The 27,763-nt window shown below is 40.3% G+C and overlaps 1 protein-coding gene across 4 annotated transcripts; it reads left to right on the top strand.

Annotated features, from left to right (window-relative positions):
* The first annotated feature begins 21 nt into the window (after positions 1 to 21).
* On the top strand, positions 22 to 24,448 carry gramd2aa (GRAM domain containing 2Aa). 4 transcript variants are annotated; one of them, XM_042228712.1, is made up of 12 exons: positions 81 to 538; positions 7,639 to 7,743; positions 14,295 to 14,352; positions 15,475 to 15,775; positions 16,528 to 16,631; positions 17,168 to 17,266; positions 19,014 to 19,085; positions 19,191 to 19,247; positions 19,897 to 20,074; positions 21,983 to 22,076; positions 22,823 to 22,927; positions 23,373 to 24,448. In XM_042228712.1, the coding sequence occupies exons 1-12, from the start codon at positions 399 to 401 to the stop codon at positions 23,374 to 23,376; spliced, it is 1,317 nt and encodes a 438-aa protein (XP_042084646.1). In that variant the 5' UTR covers positions 81 to 398; the 3' UTR covers positions 23,377 to 24,448. The 4 variants fall into 4 exon arrangements, with proteins under 4 accessions (XP_042084647.1, XP_042084646.1, XP_042084649.1 ...); XM_042228715.1 differs by having other exon boundaries at positions 93 to 538; positions 15,703 to 15,775; XM_042228714.1 differs by lacking the exon at positions 81 to 538 and adding an exon at positions 1,649 to 1,965.
* The last annotated feature ends 3,315 nt before the right edge of the window (positions 24,449 to 27,763 follow it).

Genomic DNA, 27,763 nt, shown 5'->3' with positions numbered 1-27,763 from the left:
CTGGTGCGACATCCATTCGTATCGGGCAGTTGGGATATTTTTAGCTGCCCCTAATGCCCCTGAACTGACAGTACACTCTATGCAATAGCATAATGCAACATCAGTGACAGAGAGTGATTAGGCCGGGGATGATTTTGGTGAGTGTAAATGTGAAATCTGATTATCCTCCATGCTCTCAGCTCTGCAGAGGGAGGAGGGCTGGAACTAGAGAGAGTGAGGCTGGAGGAGAGATTCAGAGGGAAGGAGGGGTTAAGTTACCAATGTGCTGAGCCAATGGCTTTTCCACAGAGCAGCTGGCTGGCATCAGGGCAGGACAGGCCGCTCAGAGGAAGGATACCTTGAGGACGACTCACACCCGCTAACTGTAGGACATTAAAGGTGACTTCTAGGAGGTGTTCATGGGATGCACTATCTACGCAGCCAGCCCTAAGGCCCTGCCAGCCGACGAGGCCCCAGGCCAGGACAGATACTATCCGGTCCCCCACTACCGCCACCCTCATGGTAACTGCAGTCAGAGGATAGCAGCCAGCAGAGCCAGGTCAGTGAACAGCACACAGGAAGTGTTTTTAGGATGGTTACACATTCAAGAACGCATCCCATCCATGCATACATTACAAAAAGAAAAAAAAGATCACTGTTTTAAACAGCAGTAGGAAATCAGTTTTCAATTTAAGTGTTTTTGCTTCTGCTTTGAAACATGAATGGCAGAGGAGAAGGATGGTCCGAATACAGTGATGAACACGTCGTGTCTCACGTTGAATCCAGCTTGAATATTCTCGTTGAAACGTGTTCAGTCACACATCGGTTTCCTCTGAAACTCTGACAATGAGAAGCAGGGATGAAGGGATCACCACAAATGTGTCAGCAGTTCAAGTTATGACATGTCTATGATAAGTCAATTAGTCATCACTGACACCACAAAATGTGTGATTCAGGGTTTATTTGTGCGGCACTGTCAACTTAAAACGACCCAACTCGGTAGCAGTGTTTGGACTGCGATTTCAAAAGTTAAACTCCTCAGTGCAACATCCTCTCTGGAAAGTGTCTCAGTTTGACCTTAGAGCTCGGACTCAGAGCACTTAATGCACACAGACAGCTTGATGCTTGAACCTTTACTGTTTGTACATGTGCACAGAAAGACGAGGGACAGCAGCTAAACCCCTTCAAACATCCTTAAACGATTCTCCTTTAAATCTTCCACTTGATGGTTTTGCACCAGATGACACATTTGTTGCTTCCATATGAGTGTAAAACATCTGCAATGTTTTTACATGTCAGTTATTGGTCGTTTACTATGAATGTAAGTCTGAAACAGCAGTCTGATCAATTGCAGACGATACAATGATACGCTGAATAATCTTTACAAAGTTATTTAAAAATACTTCTGAGATGTAATTATCTTTTTATTTTATTCCATGGATAACGTGGCCAATAACTAAGAGCTGAGACATTGCCTCTGAGTAACGCTTTATAATGACATTATACACTTTTAAACTCCTCAGCTGGAAACGGAAACATGTTGTTAACGTATAAAAGATAGAATGAAAGCCACGACCCCTCCCCCAGTTCAACAAAAACAAGCTAACTAGTTTGATCTTTTACGTCATGTTTTTAATTTCCGTTATCTCTGCACGTGCAAATGAACGAGCCGCGCTGTTCTGAGCGTCTGCGAGGGGAAAAAATAGCCACCGTGTAATCCCCCGGCTGCTGTAAACAGTTAGCTAATAGGTAAGCTCAACCCACCTCACACTCGGACTCACTTGTGAAGACGCTGCAGCTCAGCCCTATTTCCCTGCTTAAGCTTTAATTATTGTGGCGGGAAACTGGGTGTTTTTGTTAGTTTGTCGTGGAAAAGCATAAAATAAAAAAATGAATTTGACGAGAAACACCACTAAGACCTGAAGAATTTAGTCGAGCTACTGGAAAACAACAGAGGAAAAAGCGACAGCAGCCTCTGAGCTACAGGTAGGAAACCTTATGTAAATCAAGCTAGCGAGAAAAAAACAGCAATGCTTCCGGAAATGACTTTTTAAAAAAAAAAAAAATGCACCCGTGATGCCTTTAGGGATTTACTGAGGAATTTAGAGATGTCGATGGTCTGTATGAATAGTTGCTGGTCGTGGAGTTTACCAAAATTTACTTTTTTTGTTGTGTTTTAGTGCCCCTTATAGCCTACTGCATGTCTATTTGTATTCTAAATTTGAACGCTTTCTGCTTTTATTTTGAAGGGCCCGGTTATTCAGATATTGTCTTGTTTAGCTTCACGTCGTTGCTGCTTTCGGGAATACTGTAAAAGCGGCGTTTATTCCAAGTCAGGCGCTGAACATGCGGATATACTTCACGAATATAATGTGAAATCCTTGAAGTAGCCACTGAAATTGAAAAATATAAGTAAAATATGAAGTTATTTTCAAAACGTGTTTACAAGCCCATAATCATCATGTTTATTACTACTAAAACTGAAGGTGCTAGTGGCCTATCGATTTGCCACGACATACCTACACTAAACAAATAAATTATTAAATGGGCTACTAACTAGAAGTAACTAGAAACCTTTCAACAAAGCTATTAATTTCCCCTTCCTCCTCTAATCCCATTAAACCAATCACTCTGCTCCATTAAGTCTTAGGTAAGATGGACTTTTGAAGGGTTGTACTGCTTTAAAAACATACTTCTGTCATCAAAGGTTGTTTTGAGGTACTTGCACAATGGGGAGGGTTTCTTTTTTCTTTGTCTGGTCTCAAGCAGTGCAGGCCAGAGTCCAAAGGCTGTACATGTGTTTCATAGACGCACTGATTCAAGGACACAAAGAAAACGAAAGAAAATAATAATTATCCCGTGCCATGTGATGCACCAAAGCTCTGCAAACAAATATCCCTTGGGTTAGCGTTTTTCATGAGTAAACTCTTGGTTGACTTGCTGTACATGAGAGAAAGCTCCTGCTGGCAGCTTCAATGTCCCTATAAGAGGAAGTCACCTTCAGCGTTTGTAGACACATTAAACCTTTTCTCCTGCATATCCACTGTAAACAACCCAGATGGTTTATTACTGACGCATCTAATCAGAGACAAAGTTCTTGGTTTAGTAGCCTCAAAGCCTCAAGGAAGCGAGAGGTGGAGAGAGCGCAGGGACGACCTCGGTGATGAGCAACCTTAACAAGATTAGAGTTTATTGGATTGAGGGATGTCTTGTGACAGCAAAAAATGTCCAGACACAAAGAAGGACATGGAAGAGGAGAGGTGAAGAGAAGAATGGCTTTCAACTGAAAAACATTCATGCAAGAAACAAAGAAAGTGAGACAGAAGGAATGAAAGTTGGCCTAAAGAAAGGCCAAAGGTTAGAAGAGACCCCAACCTTTAGTTTATACATGTGTGTATTGTCTTTATGAGCACTGGCGTAAGATGATAGGTGGGACGCTGCTTTGTTAGCTAAGTTTGAGGCTCAGTGTGTTTAATGAATGGGCCATGTATTGTTTGGCCTCATAATCGTGGTACAAACTCTAAGTTACAGCAGCGTTGACTCCCTGCCCAGCTCCAACAGCAGACTGAAGTATTCATCACAATGCATCACCCTGTTTTGTTGAGAAAAATGCAAAACTTATACTGTTGGAATATTTAGCCAGCTCTGTATTAATTATGTATTCATTCGTGGCTCCATGGGGACATCCAGCCATCTTTGTGGAGGCAGAGCACGGGTAGAAGAGGAAGCCTGTTAAATCATTTTATATGAACTGATTCTTATCTGAACCGCGTCATATAAAACTGAAAAGCAGCAAATTCGCTTTGTCATTATCTCATGAATTATGAGCTTTGAGAGCGTGTTCCTTCACATAAACAGACTACGTATTGAACTTTCTCATCAAAAACAGGAAGGATTCATTATCAGATAGCTTCGAATGATGCTCCTAGTCTTGAAATACTGTGACAGAGCTCACCAGGCTGCTTCTTTTTTCCAGCAGCATTGGAGTTCAACATAATGAATGAGTGTCTCACCTCTTATTTACCTAAGAAACTGGTCAGCCTGGTATATTTTGTTTCAGTTTGCTCTCCTGGATGACATGAACAGTCCAACTTTAATCAGAGGTTTAAGTGCGGGCAATAATTTTCCAGACAGACATGCTAATATAGCCAGATGACTGTGAGAAAATCACAGGTTGTGGTGTATTTGACGCAGCATTCATCGTCTACTTCCAGGAAACCCACTCAGACTAAATAAAACCTATTTTAGATGGCCTAAACATCCTCACGGTCAAACTCACAGCGATATAAAGTTGGTTTATCTCAGGGCTGTTTGTCTTGGTCATTATGATGCATTTCTATAGATGTTTTATACAATGTCTAGACTGTAAGCCCGCAGCTTGTGAATGAGTTAAAGTCTTACCTCATGTGAAAAGCAAATGTGAAAAAGAATTGCAGCTGTTAGGTAAAAGGTCCATTTATCTATGTATCCACCGAGTCAAGTTTATCTCTTTGCAAGCTGATTTTCAAACTACAGCAAAATGAATGGAAACAATAACAGTGTGTATTTCTTTTCAAATTAGGCCAAATAATATATAAAAACATTTAAATAAAGATGCAGAAACCTTCACTTTTTGCATTAAACTTCTTTGGGTTTTCACACCACCGTATCTCTTTGGAGTAACATTTACCCATATTTTGTAAAAAGCCTCTGTTCTGCAAATGCACAAGTCTCACACATTGGTTTTTTTCTTTTTAATTATTAAAATAAACACTGTTAAGTAAGCACTAATTCAAGTCCTTTATATGTTGATTCTGAAGAGGAAAAAGTGTACAAAAAGAAGTGAGCTTTATGCAAATTCACGGTAATACAGCATCTGGGATCAAATACTGCTCCTGAATCCTTTAAACTCTGCTTACGAAGTGAAGACCCCACATATCCTATACTTATGTATTCAGCCTTTCACCTCCCATTTAGTCCTCTGTGATCACAGACAACAAGTCAGATGTAACCTCAAGCACCAGACAGACAGCTATTGTTTGAACAGGTCAGCGGCTGACGCAAAACTTCTGCCTTCTGGCCAATTAGAGATAATATACTGGAAACTGCATGCAGGAGCCATATCCATCAGCACCTGTAATTAAACCAGAGCAGGTGGTAAAGACTTCCCCTCTCCCAGAGGTATAGCACAGGGCAAGCATGTGTTTGTGTGTGCATGTGTGAAAAAAAAGATGTGCAGGTGAGGGAGGAAACAAAATAGATGGGCTAGAGCTTTTCAGGTGAAGCTGTTATGTAGTAAAAGCACAAACACTACAAGGGTAAAACCTTTTTTTGTGTACCCAAAGACTACCAGACAGACTGTGGACTACTAGGACAATTCAAAAATTAATTACAATTTTATTTAAAAATATATCCAAATTGGGGAAAAAAGGAAGTGAACACATTTCAAATGAATGTGATGTTGAACTTTGAGGCAAAGCAAACTGCAATCAAAATGAGTGAGATATAGTTACAGAGTTGGTGGGAATGAGAGCAAGGCAGTGCTGAAATTTCAAATTATACAATAGGTGTATAAAATAGGTGGGGGAATACATAAACACCCATTTCGACAAATATATATGTAAAGGTATATTAAAAAAATTATGATTCTACAATTATGCTGGTCATAGATAGACATAGGAACCTAGTGAATGCACAAACTGGAAAAAAGTCAAACATAAAGGATAAAAAGTATTAATAAATGAAAGCTAAAATCTTTAAAAGTAACTAAAAGGTAAAATTTGTAGCTAAAAGTAGACCACTGACTTAATAGAAAGGATTAACAAATAAGCGGTGTCAGCTAAAAGTAGACAAATGTTAGGAGACAAACTATTGTGTGAATGCCTTTCAGCATTCACACAATTACGTTAGAGGCTGACGTAGCTCCCATGAAGCCATCCACTGGTTTCTGAAGTCCCACGCTGGAGCTGTAAGAAGGTTTTCACAGAAAAATACATTTGAAAAGATGCGCAGACTATGAAACCGCTAGTGGGGTTGTGAATTCCCCCACTGTACGACCAGGTTTTCACAAACCAGACATCATTTTTCATTCAATGTGATCCAAAATGAGTGACTGAGCCCATTAATTCAGGAGGAAAGTGTTTATCAAGGTCAAATCAGAAAGTTGTTTTCCTGTACACTTCTATGGGTCCGCAAGTCCACAGCAATTGCCATCTGGTGGTCTTCAGATAAAATGTAGGTTAAAGGCACTAATGCATTTTCTTAATTTGTCAGACCTCGAAGCTACTTCCATGTTTTATAGTGTCTATGGAAGTAATGTTTAGCTGAAAGTCAGAGATAATCACAGTCAGAACTGCTAACTGCTAAGGACTGTTATACTGTTTTGTTAACACCTATTTAAAATACTGGATAAACCCTTGGACTAGATGAAAGCCACTAGATGCTACTTTAAGTAGATTGCACCCTCAGTCACATGGTAGCTGCACATGTTTGATTTAGCAGTTTTTAATGCTAGAGGCCCTTCCTGACACAAAGCCTTGCAAGATGCAACCCCCCCCCCCCCCCCCCCAAAAAAAAAAAAAAAACAGATTAACAAATCAAACTGTGAACCACTTAAAGTCCGTAGTTTTAAAAGGTTGGGAAATATTTAACAGGTGAAGTCAACCAGATATGTGCAACAGATTTAAAGTTGAAATTGTAACTAAAAAGATTACATATGCAGGTAAGCATATAACAGCTGAAAGTTGATCAGACATTTTACTAAAAAGTTCTCTTTGTATGAACAGTTGTGTTAAATACCATGCAGCATCAAATGAAATATTACAGGTCACACTTTTTAAGGGTACTTATTCATCTCAAAATGCTGTGACGAATGAAGTTTTTCTAGTTTATTTTAAGTGGTCTGATGAATCATCTATATTCATTTGCCTTTGGAGCCTCATTATAGATGGAGATTGTGAGGCGTGTTTGATTGTTTAAAGCCATTTGCTGCCATCTATTCTGAACTGCGTGCACACCAATCTCAACGAGCCGTTAAAATGACTCGAGCCTCATTATACATCACAGTAAACACTGAGCTGAGATTTGGTTCTCTCAGCATTTCTGCTGAATCCACGCTTTACCGAGCCTGGTGTGAATCACGCTTTGCCCGGCTTGCTGTCAATCACAGCCTGCGAGGAGATATTGTTCTGAGCAGCTCACGCACAACCAATGGTCATATTCATGGCTTCTTCTTCTCCTTTTCTCATCCGAGGAAAATTAATTTCACGTCGCACGTGGCGCTGAAAAGTGTATAAAGTGTATTTTTAAAAATGTTTGAGTCAGCTCACAGCAGCAGATCAGGTCAGCCATCTGCACAACCTCTGGGGTGCTCTGCTTCATTGTAGACATCTGGGAGAGGGTACAAACTGACCCAGTTTACACAAGCACACAGATTTATTTCGCTAAGTAGATATTTTTAATGTAGTGCCAGTGAGCTGCGTCAGACTTTGAATGTTGCATCACCTCTGTGTTGATTTTGAAGACAGAGTCCACTTGTTTGGCCCATAAAGCTTTTGGGAATAGCTCACTTTAAAGTCAAACACGGAGGCAAAAACAAACCATTTCTTTTACACGTCTACATGGAGATCGAGCAGAGAGGTTACCCGCTGTTAACACAGAGCTGTGTGTTTGTGTATCCAGGGCCAGGAGCATGACTGAGCAGCAGGAGCAGAGTGAAGAAATAGGCCTGCTTTCAACGCAGGACCTGGACCCCTCCAAGGACGACGACACACACGGCCACTTCAGGCAAAGCTTGCACACACAAACACACGCTGCTCCGCCACACTCTTTCCATGTTTTTTTTTTTTCATCCCACACACCATCTGTATCCTGTGCACGGTCACGGGTGTCAGCCCTAGGAGATTTATTTTCACAGCACTTATTTTGTGCTTTTATTTCAGCTGTATTTGATGTCAAACAATGGTCAAACACGCACACATAAGGATAAAGAGACTGCAGACAGGATGTTTTTTCTCTTCTCCCTTTAGGGTCTTTAAGAAGATATATGTGCTTGGGAGGCATGCTATAGTTATACTCGTAATAAAGAGCTTTAATCTAATGCATCATGCTTTTTGTGAGTATTCATATGGACATGTGTGTGCGTGCATCTGCAGATATACTGCATGTGTGTGTTGGTGTGTTATATAAGAAGGATTGAAGGCAGGAGCAATGTAATCTCGGGGGAATCTGCTCTGGGATGGGATTTAGCCCTGAGGTACGGACTCAGGGACTTGAACACTTTATGCACGTTAGCTTAAACTTGTAGCACCTCAATGAGCGGTGCGTCTATATTCGATCCACTTCCTGTGTGTAGCTCACTTCAATGCAGCTCTGTTCCAGCATGCAAATATTTACAGACTGTTTCTAAAAGATAGACTTACGCCGTGGCTCTAAAGTAAAGCCAGTGCAGAAGAGTCTCTGACTTCTCAGAATTTATAGAAATGTATGAGAAAATGACCTGAATTCCCACTTCAATTAATACCTCAGTAGATACTAATGAGTTTATGAGCTCTGTTGCTGACTTTGAGACTTATTTAATACAACATGATATTAATTTAGTGAAACACAGTCCCATAAAGAATCAAATACTTGATAAAGCATGATTTTAGGCATGCCTACTTTTTGTTGTTGTTGTTGTTGTTGTTGTTTTGTTGTTAGTCCAACAGCTCTTTTGGTCTCAACTATAACTTTCATTTAGTGCCTAGCTCCGAGCCGTTAAATGTTCCACTATGTCGTGGTGCTAGACATTACCTGGTGTTTATCATTGTAAGTTGATTAAAAGTTAATAATAATTTAATGTAACTAAAGAAGGATACATTGAACATTCTGTAAAACCAAACGTTCAAAGGGGCTAAAAATCCACGAATTAGTAGATATTTACCCATCTAACCTCTTTTATTGTACAGAATCATTTGTTTGAATGCTCATACAGCTCATACAGATATATATTTTTAGTCATTTCAGTAATTGCTGCACCAGTAGTTTTTCTATTTCAGTTAAAATTAGCAAAAGCAAAAAAGGATTCAATTGAAAGCAAAGGATGAGTTATTTTATCATTTTATTACTGCACTATTGTAAAGCAGTGAGAATTCTTACTGATTGTAGTGTGCTCTACTGATTTCTGTGTGAAATATTTCAAATGAATGCAGATTTTTCTTTCTTTACTTTTCCCACTTGTGCGACCTTATTCATTTCCCACTCAGAACACTTTGATTTTAAACTCCCGATCATTCCTGTCTCGTCTCGTGGACACGTGTCATTTAGAGACGTATTCTCTCAGTGCTCCCAGTCCCAGTTTCCACTCCTCCAGCTAAATTATTGACTGCGAGTCCACTGCCACACTGGCCACCGATGGGAGGTGTTCGCCTTCTAATTTTAGGATTCAATTTAGGATTCTTTGAGCTTGTAATTAGTTTCACCATTTTGCCTCGCAGCCAAGGGCACTGTGACAGTCTAGTGCATGCATATACACACACGAACCCACGTGCCACAGGCAGCATTTTACTTTGTTTTTATTTCCAAACTTCAGAGGTGATGGTCGGGATCAGTCTTCTACCCCTGATCTATGAGAAAGTTGTTGCTGCTCAGTATATGTTGTGTGCAGGACAAATCCAACACATTTTGCTGCTGTTATTACTCTTTGTTTTTCCTGTATTCAGCACACACTGAACATTTGATGATTTCCTCCCGAGCCTGTGCATTTCAAACCCTCTGAACAATGCCCAAAATAAACACGAAGCAAAACTTTAGTGGAGCTGTCCATATCTGTATCATTCCAACGTGACCTTGTTTGTACTGTAAAAAAATGCTTTATCTCAACACAAACCACATTCACAGCTATCCTGCAGTCATGTGGGAATGCCCAAAGCACTTTTGTCCCGATTTTTGCCCAAATGCACCTGCAGTATTGATTAAAAGCTGGATCTGGTGGAAAAGAGAGAGTGAGAGGGAGACAGATGGAGATAGAATACTAGAGAGCCTACTAGTCCCCACAGACCCGCCTGTGTTTTTAATAATCACTCTCTTTTCTCCACCTGAGAGTGCAGAGCCACTGTGTAGCCTATTTATAGGCGGGAACCAGCAGGCAGGGAGGCAGAGCAGCACACATGCTCTGTTGTTCATAATGTGGTCACAAGATGATGGGGTGCCTGGAGGGGGAGGGGGCTTAATGAGGAAAACTGTGAATTTCACATCTAGTGCAAGCTACATTAAATAATGAAACATTTGAAAGGTTGAACAGAGGTTAGTTTGCTCATCTAATGGCCAAATTATGGCTCTTATTTAGCTTGGTTATGGTTTACTTATTATTTATTTTGGTCTCTACGTTTGTATTAATGACACTTAATTTTCACATATTTGGGTCATTAATTTCTTATGAAATTCACAGCATGTAACATTTTGTAAGTTAATGTACCTCACAATACAAGTAGATACTACAAAACAGCACAATATATTAGTATAAATTCATTACATTTAAAATACAGATTATAAAGAGACAGTCTGGCTACTTGGATTCATTGTTAAAAACTGTATATAAAAGATGTGTGTCACAGACTGCTGTTTTTGAGCCTCAGCTTAGAGATTTCACCCGTAGGTGAAGCTTAGCATTTGGAGTTAAGAGATGCATTGGACACAGAATAATAAAACTTGATAATGTAATGCTATCAGAAAAATTCTTACTGTGGGATTCAACCACAGGGGAAGCTACTAACAGTCTTCTATGCAATCTAAAATTCATTTTGAAGCCAGTGAAGTCTATCCTCACTGGCCCTCAGAGAGAGTGCAGGTTAAAGACCCTTCTACAATAATCAACAGTTATTTGGGTCACCTTTCATACAGTCTATGTACATGAGTCGATGATGTCAATGTGTTGTTTTGTTTTTAAGCAGACACATAATATAAGTTGGCTGGTATTCAATTCAATTTTATTGATACAGCACCAAATCAAAACAAGGCGCTTTATATTGTAAGGTAGACCCTAGAATAATACAACAGATATATCACTTTAAGGTCTGTGAGGTTTACAGGAGTACCAGCAGGAGACCTGGCAGTGCTGGAACAGCTTTGCTCTTGTGTAAACAACAGTGACAAGCTTGCACACACAAAGTCACACAGCCAGTAGGCTGACATAGCATTTATCAGACCCTCTGCTCTCTTATACTTTAAGCCTTCTTGGATATATAGGATTCATCTTTTCAACAACATTAATTTATCACCTTGAGTTGGCTCAGTTGTCACAGAGATGGAGCTGTTTTCAGGTTTGCACTTCTTACTCAGAACTTTAAGCAAACACTGAAGAAAGGTGCAAACGATTACTGAGCTCACATTTCAGCATATCTGTCACCAAGACAACCGAGCAATCTGCCCACGGAGCAAGATCATGTCATGTGTGTCGAGTGGACTTTGACTTTTTCAAACCCCTGTAGGTTTATTTACAAATTTGAAGTTACATAACATGCGACCACCTTACATTTGAGCGAAGGAATCATCACTTTGGTCCTTTAGCATTATTTTAGAGGCATCTTTCTGTCCTTTTTAAATCTCCCGTTCTTTCTCCAAACGATTTTATTGCTTTTTAAAAGTCTCACTCTCTAACATTTCAGTTGGTAGCGGCTAGCTTTAGCTTTGACATACACCTTAGCTATAATGATATTAAGATAAGATAAGAGGATAAGATAAAACTTTATTAATCCCTCGGGTGGGTTCCTCTGGGAAATTCGGTATCCAAAAGCACAGCACCGACAGAAGTTACAGAGTTACAGAATATTTATACACACACACACACACACACACACACACACACACACACACACACACACACACACACACACACACACACACACACATATAAATACAGAGACATATAATATGAATAAAATATACGAAGGGGATAAATAGGAATAAAAATAAAAATACAAGTGAATTGCACATTTCAAGTATTGAGTCTATTGCACTTGACTATTAACAAAAGGTATTGCACAGTGAGGTGAAGAGGCACTACAGCTTAGTTGTTCCCCCCTCCTTTGTCCTCCTGTTTCCCCTCCCTCTCCCCTCCAGAGAGGAGTTAAACAGTTTGATGGCGTGTGGGACAAAGGAGTTTTTAAGTCTGTTAGTTCTTGTCTTGGGGAGAAGCAACCTGTCACTGAACAGACTCTTCTGGTTGTTAATGGCCGTGTGCAGAGGATGCCCAGCATTGTTCATAATGTCCAGCAGTTTTTTAGTGTCCTTTTCTCTGCCACTGTCACCAGAGTGTCCAGCTTCATGCCGACCACAGAGCTAGCCTTCCTGATCAGTTTCTCCAGCCTGGATGAGTCCTTCTTTGCTGTGCTGCTCCCCCAGCACACCACAGCATAGAAAAGTACTCCAGCAACCACCGACTGGTAAAACATCCTCAGGAGCTTCCTGCAGATGTTAAAAGACCTCAGCCTCCTGAGGAAGTACAGTCGGCTTTGGGCTTTTTTATACAGGTGCTCTGTGTTGCATGACCAGTCCAGTTTATTGTCCACCCACAGCCCGAGGTACTTGTACTTGTTGACCACCTCCACCTCCTCCCCCCTATATCTGAACCGGCAGTGGACCTTCTCTGGACCTCCCGAAGTCCACAACCAGTTCCTTATTCTTTGAGGTGTTGAGTTGCAGGTGGTTTGTGTGATTCTAATATTTTTTTTTTTAAAAAGTCACATGAGAAACATCTTTAAATACTCATTTTAGCAAATATTGAATCATACTGATAATCAGATTGATTTCTCGTGGTCTCATGGCTTTTTTCACATTACTTCGAGTACATAATATAATATTTAGTACTGCATTTTTCAGTTTTATCGAATATTTTTTCTGATGCTGGTGATTTTTAAATGAAGCTGTTTAACCTTAAATTGAACGGTGCTGTAATTATCTTGGCGTCATCGTGACACGCACCCCGGCGGTCAGACTTTGTCATTCTCATCTCCACGGTGACAAAGAGCTGCATGGAAAAAACTACCAGAGTCAGAGAGAGTTGTTTAGGGACAGAGGTCATGCTATCTTCTTACCCAGAGGAGCGTTTCTCCTCTGGGGGAGAGACGGGACACTGACAGCCCTGCTGCTATAAGGGCAACAGAGAGGGGGATTTTACATAATAGCATCTCATTGTATAAAGTATAGGATGCTTCTCAAGGAGAATACAAAATGTGATGCTGAAGAAGTCATGTTGAGAAGTAGATTTTGTGTGTATGTAAAAAAGGTAAATAAGGCTGTTGGTAAAAGTAGTTAAAATACAGTTATAAATACAGTGACATCTATAAATATTTTGTGATCAGCCTGAAAATGATGGATTTGTACTGTATTTGTCTAAAAATAAGATTGACTAATAATTAATCTGACACTTGAAGGCTTCTTCATATTTTAACAGTATGTTTTTACTCGTAATGTGAGAGCAATGACTTTGAGATGATGCAACAGACTTGTGTTCTGTATGATCGAATATACCAAGTTTCACTTTCTGCCCTTCGTTTGAAGCCTCTTACTCTCGCGCAGTGCAAGAAGTGGCTTCCACAGAGTGTGATAACTCATCACAGAGCACGCGAAGCTTCAATTTGGTTTGGCCAGAGCTCCCGATTTATCAGTATCTCCTTCAGCAGCGCTCTTTTCGTATCAGCGCTGCGTTACATCTTGCTGTGCTCGCTGTCAATCACCCAGCGCTCTCAGAAAATAGAGGAAGAAAGGCAAGTCTCTCAGAAAAGAAACCATCGAGAACACCCTGCCTTTTACTCTTTATTGTTGCATACATATCTTCTCCTTTTAAACCTCTTAACTGGAACAGCAGTATGTTTCAATGACATTTTCCTTAAAGGTCTGATTATACTGGATTTTATCTGCTGCGGGGAGGGTGTGTGTGTCTGCTTTAGCAAAAGATATGAGTATCATGCTGTGACATCTGCTGCAACACTCTGACTATTCCTCTTGAGGCAAGTTGGATGCCAGTTATATGTGTGTGTGCGTGTGTGCTCATCTACTATTAAAAGAGTGACACAGATAATCTCCTGACATGGCCACTTTTTGTGTTTGAACAGCTCAGTGTTTATCTTTATGTTGTTTTTTATGGCAGCCCACATCTCCCTCCATTTATGCTGATGATTAACTAACCATTTGTCACGATGACGATTTTTGCCTTGTTTAGCTCACGTGACGACATCAATCTGTCTTCAAGTGTCCTTATATTTTTTAAAACGAATGTTTTTAAACAGCACATTGAGATGAGCTGGCAATAGATGGCATGTCAGTATAACTAAGTGTATTTTTTTTTTGTTTTATCACAGGTTTCAGCTGATTGAAGACCTGTCCTATGAAGATTTGAAGAAGTGTTACAGGGGCTCGGTGAGTCTGATCTCTTCTTTTTGCTCCTAACTGTGTCCGTGACTCAAGTCCAGTTAATTGTATTTTACTTTAAATACTCAATAAAAGTGGAACATCCTTTAAAACATTATTTTCTTTCTCTGTACTGCTAAATTAAATCTGAAAGCAGATAAATGCGCTCAGTCATTGAATCCTTTTTATTTCCTGTGGTTAAGATGATAAAGTTGAGAAACATTTGGACTCCTTCATTTTACGTTTGTACCAGATTCTTGCCCCATTAAAAGAGAATTTACAGCACCGTTGTCATCAGTGAGTAGAAATAATACAACCGCACCACAAACTAAACCCCATAATACCATTTGAACTACAAATTTGTCAACAAATCATCCCCCAGTAATGGTTGCAGCTTTCACGCAGTGGCATTTGAGCCCTCTGAATTACTGTAACCTACTGGAAGCTCCATAGTCCTGACGACAGGAGCTGCTCTAGCGTGAGCTATTAATAGAAAGACAAAAACAGGAGCAGCAGATAATAACAAACAGAGCACCTACGAGTTGAAGGAAAGATAGATGAGCTACAACGGGACACAAAAAAAGAAGAAACTTAATCTTGTGCTGGAGATAGCTAGAGGTGGAAGTGAGTCGAGCTGCGAGAGAGGAGGGTGGGGAATGAATGAGCTCTGTTGTGCATTCGGGGGAGGAAAATGGATGGGGGGTTTTTTTTTGAACAAGGGAAGAATTTTAGGTGCGAGACACTGACACTACAGACGAGATGCTGACAGAGGAGAAGAGGAAAGGTAAAGGCGGAAAAAGAGCAGACTTCAAGTGAGAGCAGTGAGGAGTACCAGTGTTTTTTTATAGATGAGGGCAGAGTGTGTGTATGTGTGTAAAGGAGAAGAGGGAGGGTGTCAGCTGGGTGCTGTAAAGTGTAGTGTCACTGGTGTATCTGAGGAAGAGAAAGACAACCTTGTAGTTGTGAAAGAGCTCAGTGGCTGTAAAAACCGAGGCGTCTGCAGCGCGTGTGTGTTGTGTGTGTGTAGGTCCGCACATTAGAGCCACGTGTGTGTTTGTAGGACGTGTTGACTAGAGGTAGTTGCACAGAGGCAGTCCTCTGTCACAGTACTGACCGACGACAGGGGAACAGTGTGTGTCTTGCAGCAGCTTGCTCCAGGCCTTGGATGTTCGCGAGTGTGTGTGTGAGTATGGTGCCAACGTGCTGAGCCTGGTGCAGAACTCGCGTCCTTTGAGGGAGAGGGTGGCGTCTGCGCCGAGCGGAGCCGGAGTGGCCGGTGGCGGCGGTGGTTCCGGTGCTGTGCAGGCAGGCCGGTCCGCCAAGGAGCTGCTCATGACTCTGCCCTGTCCCTCTGCACAGACTGTCAGCAAGTACAACTCGCAGTACCACAAACTGTTCCAGTGCGTGCCCAAGGATGAGATCCTCATGAAAGGTACTGTGTTTTTTACTCTGTTTGGCTCAAGCTGCTCATCTATAGTAACTGAAGTGAGTCAGTGAAGCAATCATCAGAATGAAAAAGATTAGTTTAATTGGTGGCTGTTATCACGTAAATGAATTAGAAATAAAATGTTTGGCGACCTTGAAGTTGCAACGAATGAGTCATTACGTGTTATTCATTAAAAAGGTAACTTAATCCATTTTATATTGTTCTTTTCTTTTATGTAACTCAACCTCGGGCTTTTCAGGTGCCTTTAAACATCTCCAACTCCTCCCTAACCACACCTTTAATCTTTTGTATATCGGGTAGAAAATAAGAAAATAGAAAATAAGATGTTTAGCGAGACGTAGCCGTACAGTTTGAAGGGATTTACTGACCGCCCAGCAGTCACGGCGTAGCCTCGGTGGCTTCACACGCCTCTGCTCAGTCCTGACCAGAGCTGCAGCTTCACCCATCCGTCACCTCACAAACTAGAGCTGCATCAGAAGTCACTCATCCGTTCTTTCATTCATAGCTCCCTCTACTGAAACTCGATAGTGAGAATTAAATGGAGCTTCTTCTTTTTTTTTGCATTGTGTTTTTGTTGCCAGACATTAATGCGCATGCAGAGGGCGTGTACTTTACTTTTCAGGTTTTTAAGTAAAAATATTTTTAGCAGAACTATTTTTTTTACTACTAAGCTTTTTAAGGTTTTCTTCATCAAGTGTTACTGTTGTTAGAAGAGCTTTTGTCTCTTCTATCCTCAGTGTACTCCTGCGCTCTTCTTAGAGATATCCTCCTACAAGGCCGGCTATACATTTCCAGAAACTGGCTGTGTTTCTATGCCAACCTCTTCGGCAAGGACATCAAGGTACGAATGACTGGCAGACAGCTTAATAAATTTAAACCGACTGAGAAACTTGAACCGGGTTACTCCCTGTCAGAGTCTGACAAGCGGATCTGAAAAACTTACAAACTGATTGGACAAATTATTTGTCTGAAAGTCAGTCAGGCTTACAGACTGAGGTGAAGTTTCACAGTCTTCTATAAAATACCTCTGCCTGTCTGTATGTGCGGTGAATTTATATACGAGGACCAGTTAGACTTACTGAACCTTTAACCTTAATCAGCTATGTTATTCTCTCTTTGATGTTGTGCAGTGTACCTTTTCCTTCATTTCCTTGAAACCAAACCTCTCGTAACATTTCAGTGACAATAAGCTACTTATTCAGACTGCATTCCTCACATTCTGACTGAAATAAGACACGCTTCGTGTCCACTTTGAGCTTTCTCTGAGGGCTTTTCCTCGATGGATATTAGCTCTAACTTCCCTGCTACCATCTACTGAAATCACAAGGGTGTTATTTCCTTATCACCCCTGCTTTAAAAATCTATTTTTTTCCTTAGGTGGCCATCCCTGTCGTTTCTGTGAGGCTGGTGAAGAAGCACAAAACAGCAGGCCTCGTACCCAATGGCTTGGCTATCACCACAGACACCGGCCAGAAGGTAAACATTACAGTCACCATAAACTGAAATGCTCATGCTGATTAGCTCAGCAAGGGCGTTTTTTCCACTGAAGCTGAGATGGAAAAAAATAGAACGGTGCTATAGTTAGAAGCAGAGTGAAGTCCCAGCTTGCTAACACAAGAGAGCGAAAGGTTTTTCCACCATTACAGCAATGTTAAGATGAGCCTCTTAACTTCCTGTCACACCAGATTTAACCTCTCATCAGGTGGTGCTTTCAAGGACAATTTGCACCTTTCAGCTCTTGCCCTGGCCCCAACAATGCGTGAATAATAATAGCTACATTAGCATCTAGTTAAATCTGGGTAATTCATCTTCAACTGCCAATTAGTACTGCGCAAAAAAAAAGACCTATAAACACACTGAAGTCAGTGTGGCCCAGAGGGTGAAAAATGTTTTAATGAATTGTTCCACCAAATTAATTATTTGTGTGCACCGCGCATCGTGCTGAGGGAGAGAAGAGGGGCAAATTAACTCATTTTTAAAAGCATGATTTGCTCACTCGAAAAGAATGATAAAAAAAAATGGTGAACGCAAAAAATTTAAAGTTGTGATTCATAAAAAACCCACAGAAGTGGCAGCACTCTAGTAATTTACAACTGAACTCTATCATGTTGCCCTATATTTATAGAGTAATGTGGTCAAACATTAACTGTGCTGCGTTACATATAAACTACATATCAAGGTTAGAAATACTGTCAGCTGACAAGATAGAACGGAGATCGTTGTTTTCATTGTTGTCCTGTTTTAAAATGTTCTGCTATAAACCTAAATAGATAAAGACAGAGACAGATGTTTTGTTTGTTTGTTTGTTTTACAAGGAAATATTTTACTGAATATTCTTTCTAATTGGAGCAGACATATGTCCGCACACATATAGACAAAAGAGCAGCTTCCTCAGCATTATGAGAATCAAAAAGGTTAAAGCCATTCTGTCATTATACGACCTATATAATGCACCAAATCACAGAAGTATTCATTAAATATTCTAACAATGGATCTTCCCACTGTAAAAATCTACCTACCAGGATATACAACCTCTGTCTTTACCTTCAGTTTCTTTCATTCTTTCTTTATTTCTCCTTACACTAACTCAGCTGATCAAATATATGTTTACATTCTTTGCGTGCTAAAATCCATTCCTACCAACTAAATGACCTCAGAAGATAAATCGTTGTTATATTTACATCACGTAGTGTGACTCACCGGACAGCACGTTAGTTTATAGCATCATCTTATTTAAGGAATTAAAGACACGCCTCTGTTGAAGCATGTGACAGACATAACATAATTAGTCGTGACTGTTTATCATCTTAAAAGCGACTGATAACGCACGCACGCACAGTGATTCAAATTTCCATCCAGGTCAAAGGAATATTGGTACGTGAGCCAAAATGAGATCAGAAAAGTCCAGGTGACTTTTAACAGATTTTTTTCAATTCAGTAAAATCAGAATCGAAATATTTTTATGCTTGTCTGCAGCCATAAATGTACTGCATGCGGACTAACATCATAAGCATTAGTGTTATGGGGGAGGCAGGGGGAATGTGAAACAGAAATAATCTCTTATCTAAACTGAGGGTCTTCTCAAAATTGTAAATAGAAACCTTAACTGGCTGCATGGGTATACGCTGCTGTGTTGTTCTCAGGTGTTTACTGCACAGTAAAAATTATAATGATAAAGTTAACTGAATGTTTATTTCCCTGTTTCTCTTTTTTATGTTCTCAGTATGTATTTGTGTCTCTGCTATCAAGAGACAGTGTATATGACGTCCTCCGCAGGATCTGCACACACCTGCAGGTGACAGATGGAGGACACACACACACACATAAAGAGCTACACTGCTAATTTAATTTGTCGTGGTGTACATGTTAGTTACAGAAGTGATCTGCTTTTCCTCTTCAGGTCAATGGGAAGAGTCTGAGCTTGAAGCAGTTCATGGAGGAGCCAACCTTATCCCTGGTCAGTGAGGACATGTCTTCCGCTGAGAGAAACCACTTAAAAAAAAACTGTTAAAAATCTTAAAACTGTAAAAATTAAAGCAAGTGTACCCCTGAAGTAGCTTGAAACACTGATCAGAGGGCTGACTAACCTTCCTACACAGACAGGATCAATACATCATTTTGTTGCAGCTGCAGCCTCACAGTGCATTATTCCCCGAGTCTGCAAGATGCTATCAAAGAGCTCTCTGAAGTCACCTTGTGTGTTTGTGTGCATGAACACACACACACACACCACAGGTTACACTGCGACAGAACAGCTTTTGCATGAAGGAGTAATTAAGTTGTGTTAACGTACTTGTCCTTGATCATACTCTAACCTGGACTGATAATAATCATGGAAACAGGGTGTTTGATTATCATGTCATCATACTAAGGCAAAAGTGAAACATCCAAGAGCTTTTAAAAGTTTATACCTGCATTATTACCAAAACAAAATTATTTACACCCAGATTTCTTTCCCTTGCAACCTTACAGGCTTTGATCTAATTTAAGGCTTTTTACTTTCAAAGAGGCTTTACTATTAATAATATAATAACCATTTATTTAAAACCAGACGTGTGCTGACAGCTCATGTGTTGATCTGTTGTTCTCTTCCTCCTGTGCCACAGGATGACTTCCCAGCACCAGACGTGTTCCCAGTGGTTGATGAATTCCCATCAGTGTTAAAGTGGAGAAGGAAACCCTCGGTCGTGTCTGTGTCCTCCTCCCTCCCCGACCTCCTGGGGAACTCAACCAGCAGCCTGAGTGCCACGGACACACCCTTCAAATCAGAGCAGCAACTCGAAGGTGATAAAACTAGATAATGATGCAGCGTTACATCATAGATACAAAGGTCAAGGCTTCACGCAAGGCCACGTAATCGCAGGGGCTTGTGAGTTTTGACTAATTGAGTTTTATGACGCAAAAAGAGGGAAGTAATCTCACAAGCGGGTTTTCAGTCTCCGTTTAAAAATAATAAATTATCTTTCTGTATAACACGTCCCAGTGGTAAAAGTACAGATTTTCACAGGAGTGCAGCATGGAAAGAAAATCTACTCCCAGCAGGGCAGTGGAATAAAGTGCCTGCATTATGCACTCTAAGAGTGAGTATTGCATTGTATCTTTATTTTAAACATTTTTAATTTGGGGGGAGTATAAAAATTTTAAGATGTAAGGAGGTGTTAATCTGTGAGGTTTAAGGGTAGGAGGAAGTCATTTTTAGTATGAGGTAAATTAACTTTGGAGAGACTGAAGACATGTTGTTACTATGTGTTTTCTAAATGTCATTGATTTAGTAGAAGAAGACTAATCGATTAAACATTAATAGACACTGCTCAAAAAAATGAAAGCAACACTTTGAAAACATATCAGATCTCGATGGGGGAAAAGAAGCTTCATGCTGGATATCTATAAAGATGGACTGGATTGTTTGATGGGAATGAAAATGATCAGCCTATGGACGGCTGAATTCAAATATAACCCAAAAATCAAAGTGGAAAAAAATGTTGAAATTGATCTTGGATCTGGACCCGGGCATCACTGAGTTCCTGGACAGTCTGAGGTGCAACCTGGACAGAAACACAATGCCCCCAAGGTGCTTTATTGGATTTAGGCTTCCAAGAGTGGAAGCCAGTCAGCGTTATCAATTCCTGCATCCTCTTGCCAGGAGGAACCCAGGACCCACTGCACCAGTGTAAGGTCTGACAGTGGGTCTAAGGATTTCATGCGATACCTAATGGCAGTCAGGTTGCCGTTGTCTGGCCAGTAGAAATCTGTGTGTCCCTTCATGGATATGCCTCCCCAGACCATCACTGACCCACCACCAATCAGTCATCCTGAACCATGTTACCATGTTTGCCAAATGCAAAACTAATGAAAAAACAGTCAGAAAAGATGAGTAGGGAAAAGAATCAATAAATATCCCAGAAGTTCGATTAAATTGATGCTATACTCTTATTAAATTGTTTGTTTTTGAGCAACACTTATTTGCTGTTTAACATGTTTATTGTTAGTTGAATGCTGTGCAGACAGAACATGTGTGTGAGGGGGGGCATTGAGAGAATAATTGCTTTTGGATTGCAACGTTCCTCTTATGCAACAACACATTAAGCCTCAAATGGAGATTGAATCATTTGAGGGGCTTGTATTAAAAAGCTTTGGGCGGGTGCAGATTAAGTAGAGATTATGACGAGCAATGTCTGCCGTCCAAGTTGTGTGAGGACAGCTTCCGCGTTATCTGCTGAATATCGTTTCTGCATACTCTCCTCCAATAATGCTGCTCTCTATTAAATGTCAGATCAGCGTGAGCTTTTGTGTACGTTATTGTCACAGCTCGTCTGTGGAGTGGAAAGCTGGGATGTAAGTCAACACCTATATTACAATTGTTTTATCTCACTACAAAAACACACCACAGTGTAAAGAAGAAGAATGCACATGTCAGCCACCGTGTAATAATAACAGAGCAGTATGGAGGCTGTGGTTCTGTATGACACAGACTGTTTGCACTGTTTACAGTGAATGAAGAAAAAGGTAGAAACAGAATTAGAGTATCTATTTATGACTCCTCAACTCTGGATATCGTTTTCAGGGAATATATGAAAGCACTGTAATTGCATATGAGTGGTAGACAGGCAGCAATATTTAAAGGGGACTATGTGGTACAGTCAACCACTATTAATGGTTTTATTATACTGTGTGTGTGTGTGTGTGTTACAGAGCGAGCTCTGCAGACAGACAGAGGTCTTTTATCTGAGCCAGTGGCAGAGTTGGGCCAGATGGAGTACCAGCTGCTCAAGTTCTTCACCCTGCTGTGAGTATACTGAGGAACATACAGACACCAACAACACCACCTTCATCTCCTCCAGGAGCTGACTCACAGCTACACACACACACACTAATGCAGAAATATAAATAGTGGATGATTGACTCATAGTGAACACAGGGGGTCAGAGCTGATAAAACACCTTTTATTTTGTGTTTTTTCCACACAACAAGTTTCCTCCCATGAAACTTTTCTAAGATTTGTCTCTTATATAAATAAATCATTTATCTTTAGGACATTATGTGCTCCTTCCTCCACCTGGGAGACTGTGCATTATCCAGAAAGCATTAGGTCAATCTGCTAGCTGTTTATTATGTTGCTGACCCCTGTCCCCTGTCTGAATAAGAGGAAGAGACTAATCTCTCTGCGATATAACAGACTTATTCAGAAGTAGATAAATAGGTAAATCATCATGTTATTATCACTATGTAATAATGCAGAGTATATTTTAAAAACTACAGCTAAGTTATATTATATAAAAGTCCCAACATTTCATTTTTTTATTATTATTATTATTATCATTATTATTATTATTGTACATGATTTGTTACAGAATCAGTTCTTACTCTTCTTTAGGCTGAGTTGTTGCAGGACAGTGTAGCCAAATGCCGCCACCCAGTGTTCATCAAAAGCCATTACAGCCCTCATACTTTGTTACAAGACTCATTACTATCAGCAAAGATGACATACACTTTTAATTAGACCAACGGGTGCATCTTTTCTTCTGTCTTCAGTATTATTCTCCTCATCTTGTCATCGTGCTACTTGGCCTTCCGTGTGTGCAGTCTGGAGCAGCAGCTGTCTTTCCTTGGTAACCCAAATCTACCCCTGAGAGAAAGGTAAGTAACGTGGTGTCAGTGGCATCATCAGTGATTTAAATAATGTTAAACTGTGTAATATGGGTGCTGGTATGGCTCACCTGGTTAAATTTGCAACCACACTGCAGAGGACTGGGTTTAGCCCGACCTGTTATTCCCTGTTGCTCTATCCCTGCTGTTCTGTCTACGATTACAAACAAAAATAAAGGATAAAAAAGTATAATCTGAATAATTATAACTGGAATTTGCAGAAATAAATAAAAAATATCAGCAATATTATTAAGTTATGATTATTATATTGTATTATTTTATGATATTCTTGTATTTTGTTAATTCTGTTTAGCAGGAACAGTACTGATTAATGCTGTGCAGTACTGCTGTATGTGGGAGCAGGTGTAAAGACTGATAAATAACAGCACATTTCTGGTGTCGGAGTCCACTACCAGGCTGCTTTCTCCTCATCTAGATAACCAACCGCTGTCTGCTGTGAGCCTCCAGACTGGCTGCTGTTTGCTCTCCTCCCGCCTCAGAGTCGACGATGCCCTTCTGCACAGATCCAGGACCTGCTTAGAGCCCAGAACAGACCAACCTCCGCACCAGCTGCACCGTGCAAAGGTGCAACAACAACCCAACTCCGGGCTCCTTATGGACTTTCCCACCGGGGAACGAGTTCCCAATCAGTGATCACTTCCAGACTATGCAAACAGACTGTCTATTTTTTTCTAAATATAAAGTAGCTTTTTACTTTAGATTATGATTGTCTCCCAGGATCTGTCCCTCTCTCCGACATTTCATCTTTAACCTGGTGATGCCTCAGTTTAAGGCGATCCTGAAATAGTGAGTAGATTACTGTTGAATCTGCTGTTTGTGGCACTCATCTTTTTTTTTTAGTAGCTGAGCGATAATTCAACACATTAATTACTTGAAAAAAGACTGAGAATGAAGACGTCAGGCACGTTATGGGTGTAGCTTGCACATCTCACCATACTGTGACTGACAAAAACTGGACTGAACCAGATGTATTCTTCTTATTTAACCTCATTTTAAAGGATAAAACTAGTTACCACTATGCACTTTCTCTTAGTACAGGTCCACATGATTTCAGACGTATGTGACTATTTGAATCATTTTTCATGATATTTATGAAAAAAGGTAATGTTGCAAGCACAGACTGTTGACTGAATGAAGTTATACGTCATATAATTTGATAAAGTGGACACATCCCTTGTGGGTGTTAACTGTAATGTGAATGGGACGATTAGATGACATGCATCTCCTTTGTTTTTCATTGTATCACTAGTCAGCTGTGTGGCAGGTGTTCCCCAGGTTCTTTTATACGTTTCAAATGAAGAGTTAAGACTTAAAATAACACTGATGTGTCATATTGTTGGCTGATGATGAGTTTTCAGACATGTGACATGTAGCCCTCAAGTCCTATTTTGTGAAATCCCTGTGAATTAAATTGGAAAACAGTGTAAATAAGCAAAAGAGAGAGAAAAAGTCTGTGGCTTTTACTTGTTTTCCCGTCAATTTGGGTGCCAAGACTTTTACTGTCTGGTTTTCCATGCTGTCATATTGGCACTGCATACACGACCACAAAAAGGCTGGACTCCAAGACCACTGCAAATTTCAGTAACCTCCACAGCTCAGGCTAAATTATAAAACTGGCCCACGATGTTGGCAGAAGCACTCGGCGCTTAATAAATTACATACGGTACGTTGGCCGAACATCACTGGCACGGGTTTTCTTTCTGATGAAATCAGTTTAAATGTAATAAATTGTCACCGTTTTTCATGCGCTGAAAATGTCTACTTTGTAACATTTTAACTATGAAAAACAACCATGACTTTAGAAAGGAATACATGCCACATAGACATCCTCACTGAAAATCACGTGGTGCTCAATAAACTCAAGAAAGAGGTTTCTCATCCCGCACAGGAACCGTATGACCTTAGGGATGACGTGGGGCTCGATTCAGCTTTTAACTAAACCCAGAGCCAAACAGCAATGCGACAAATGTGTTGTTGATTAATGACGTGGAGTCCTCGTTACATGTTACCCTGAGGGTAAAGATTTGCTTATTTAAATACAAATATTCACTAAAGCTAGTCTGAGGAAGCAGAAAATCACAGGTGAGTAATTCAATTAGATTAAATTAATAAAAACAAAAACAGATAATAGATCTGCTTCTCTGGAGGAGCGCATTAAATGACAAATTCATCCATACAACAATCGGAGGGTTGGAGTCGATCCCAGGCAGTCCATTAAACTGAACCCTCGCATTCACACCTACAGTCGGTGATATCCAAGATTCCTGCCTTTGGATTGTGGGAGGAAGCTGGAGCTCTGGAACAAACCCACAAACATGCATGGAGAACAAACTCCGCACGGAAACGTTCCAGTCGACTCGAGAAGCTTCTTGCTGTGAGGTGACGTCCAAACCACTGCAGCATCGTTCAGTTTGATTTCAAAGGCCATCTGCAGCCCAGACTGTCCTCTTAATGAGTCAGATCACAGTGCCCACAGAGTCGTACAGACATAATAAAAACATGTCAGTTGAATTGAGAAAAGTGAATAAGAGGGACTCGTTGCCAACGGGACTAATTGACCTTGTTGTACACTCAGAATATAGTTAATATTTAAACCCAGCAAAAACTACAGACCTCCTGCACACTGCTTTATGCACATGTCCCTCCTTAACAGCCTCACATTTGAAATTATGAATACTTGAACGCTGCAGTCGATGCTATTTTGTTTGTTGGTGCTGTTGTGGGTTTATACAGATCATAGACTGTATATAAAAGAAGGACGGATCCATGCCTCCAGACCAACTTTTGCCTCTGTAAGTAATATGAAGTTCATAGTAGGCAACAAGAGGCATCCTTCATCAATCATTTGTAATAGCACATTTAACAGGCTAATCATCAACATGTGTGTGTGTGTGTGTGTGTGTTACAGAGCAAGCTGTCGGTTTGAATTTTAAATAAAATCTCATGTTACTGCTCAAAGATGTGCATATGTGATTTAGGCAGAATTAGCAGAACTTTATCACAAGAAACTACACTGACATCTAGTGAACAAACAGAACGGAGCCCTAAACTCCACTCAGTGTCTGAAATTAAATACAGCCGCTCAGCAAAGAGTGAAAGCAGCATGAATTATTCAGTGCAAAACTCTTACTGATTTCATTTGGCGGACAACGTCTGTATTGACTCATTTTTGCTCCAGAATCACCCAAGAGTCAGTATAAATCACGGTAGAGCAAAATTCTCCCTGTCTTATAATGACAGTTTTCTGTAATATGGCTGGCACTCACATTACTGTGCAGTCACATTTCTTTCTGAGTAATTCTGGTGTGTGTCTGTGTTTCATGTAATAAGACCAAACTTAATATCTCAGTTCTTGAAAGTAAGACTGTCCTGTCCTATATTTTTAGTCAGTATATTTACACACCACACATGAAGTTTATGTTTTAATCAAGTAATATCTCAGATTTTTGTATTTAACAAGACTTTTTAAGGATCATAGATGAAAATAAATGTTTAAAAAGGCTGCAAGGCTCACTGTGACAGCTTGAAAAGGCAGATGAAAGTGATGTAACTGAAGGGGTGAAAAATAGAGAAAGACCTTCACAGATTTAGTTAATTACTTTAAAGCATTTTGCCTTCAGGCGAGGCCTCGCCCCAGGTGACGGCAACTACAGCCTAACTTAAAATATACTAGAATTCATGCCATTGAATTACATTTAAAGTTGTCCTGCTGTATGGATCAATGCCATGAACTACCAAAGTGAGCTTGGTATAACATACCTGCTTTGTGCAGCACTCAGTCTTCTGGAGATCTCAAGAGGCACAAAGAGCAGGAGTCGACCACTGTGTCACACCAGTGTGTGTGAGAGTGTGAAGACAGCTGTAGCTGTGGAGTAATGGGGGCAGGTTGAAGCAGATGGCTAGACAAGCTGTAGCTTCATCCATACCTCCAGGGAGCCATATTGTCTGTCCTGAAATGCTCTTCTGTTGACCTCTGACCTGTGCGGTGTGAAGGAGCGGGCTGACTGCGACGTCACGCTGATGTCCTCTGTTACACACGGCAAAATAGTCACATTGCTGGAAGGTTTCCAAGAAAATTACCTCAGTGGAGCATTGAATGCGTCTGTGTCCACTGAAAGCACAAGTCTGTTACAGCTGCTATTTATGAAGTGAGAGGTGCTATATTTTAACTCCAAGACACCACAAATATTTCTTCTCCTCTCCTGGTACGAAATCTCTATGCAGCAGATAATTACAAGAGGCATACATCTTATCAAAACAATCTACAGTGAAACAATAAAATTATCTAGCTTGACAATTTTCTTTGAAATGTTGTGCAAATGGTCTGCAAATAATGTAAAAAGTCTGCTAGGAAATTGCAGTGGAGGGAAATATTTACTCATGGTTGCATGGCTAGAGTTAAGCCTTATGTAAAATGCTTATTTACAAGTTTTTTTTTGTGGATTTAGAGCTCTACTTGAGAGCCTAAAATCAGTGCTTCCTCTGTGCCACAACATTTCATAGAGGTGTATTGGAAAACCTCTGATTAAAGCTTCCCTGCCAGTAAGCTACATGATAAACTATGTTTTGATTAAATGAGGTTGGCTGAGACCAAAGACACGCCTCTATGCTCTCAAACAGTTGGATAGCTTCACTATATTTATATATATGTATATGTATATTTTGATTGAGTGCTAAATATTCACACCCAGCAGCACAGCCAAGTCAGACTATAGATAGATAGATAGATAGATAGATAGATAGATAGATAGATAGATAGATAGATAGATAGATAGATAGATAGATAGATAGATAGATAGATAGATA

Source organism: Haplochromis burtoni, unplaced genomic scaffold (genome assembly GCF_018398535.1).
Source record: "Haplochromis burtoni strain Fernald_Lab_line unplaced genomic scaffold, NCSU_Asbu1 Contig_343, whole genome shotgun sequence".
Taxonomy (NCBI): Eukaryota; Metazoa; Chordata; class Actinopteri; order Cichliformes; family Cichlidae; genus Haplochromis; species Haplochromis burtoni.
The sequence above is the reverse complement of the archived record's forward strand: the minus strand, read 5'-3'. Positions and strand labels throughout refer to the sequence as shown.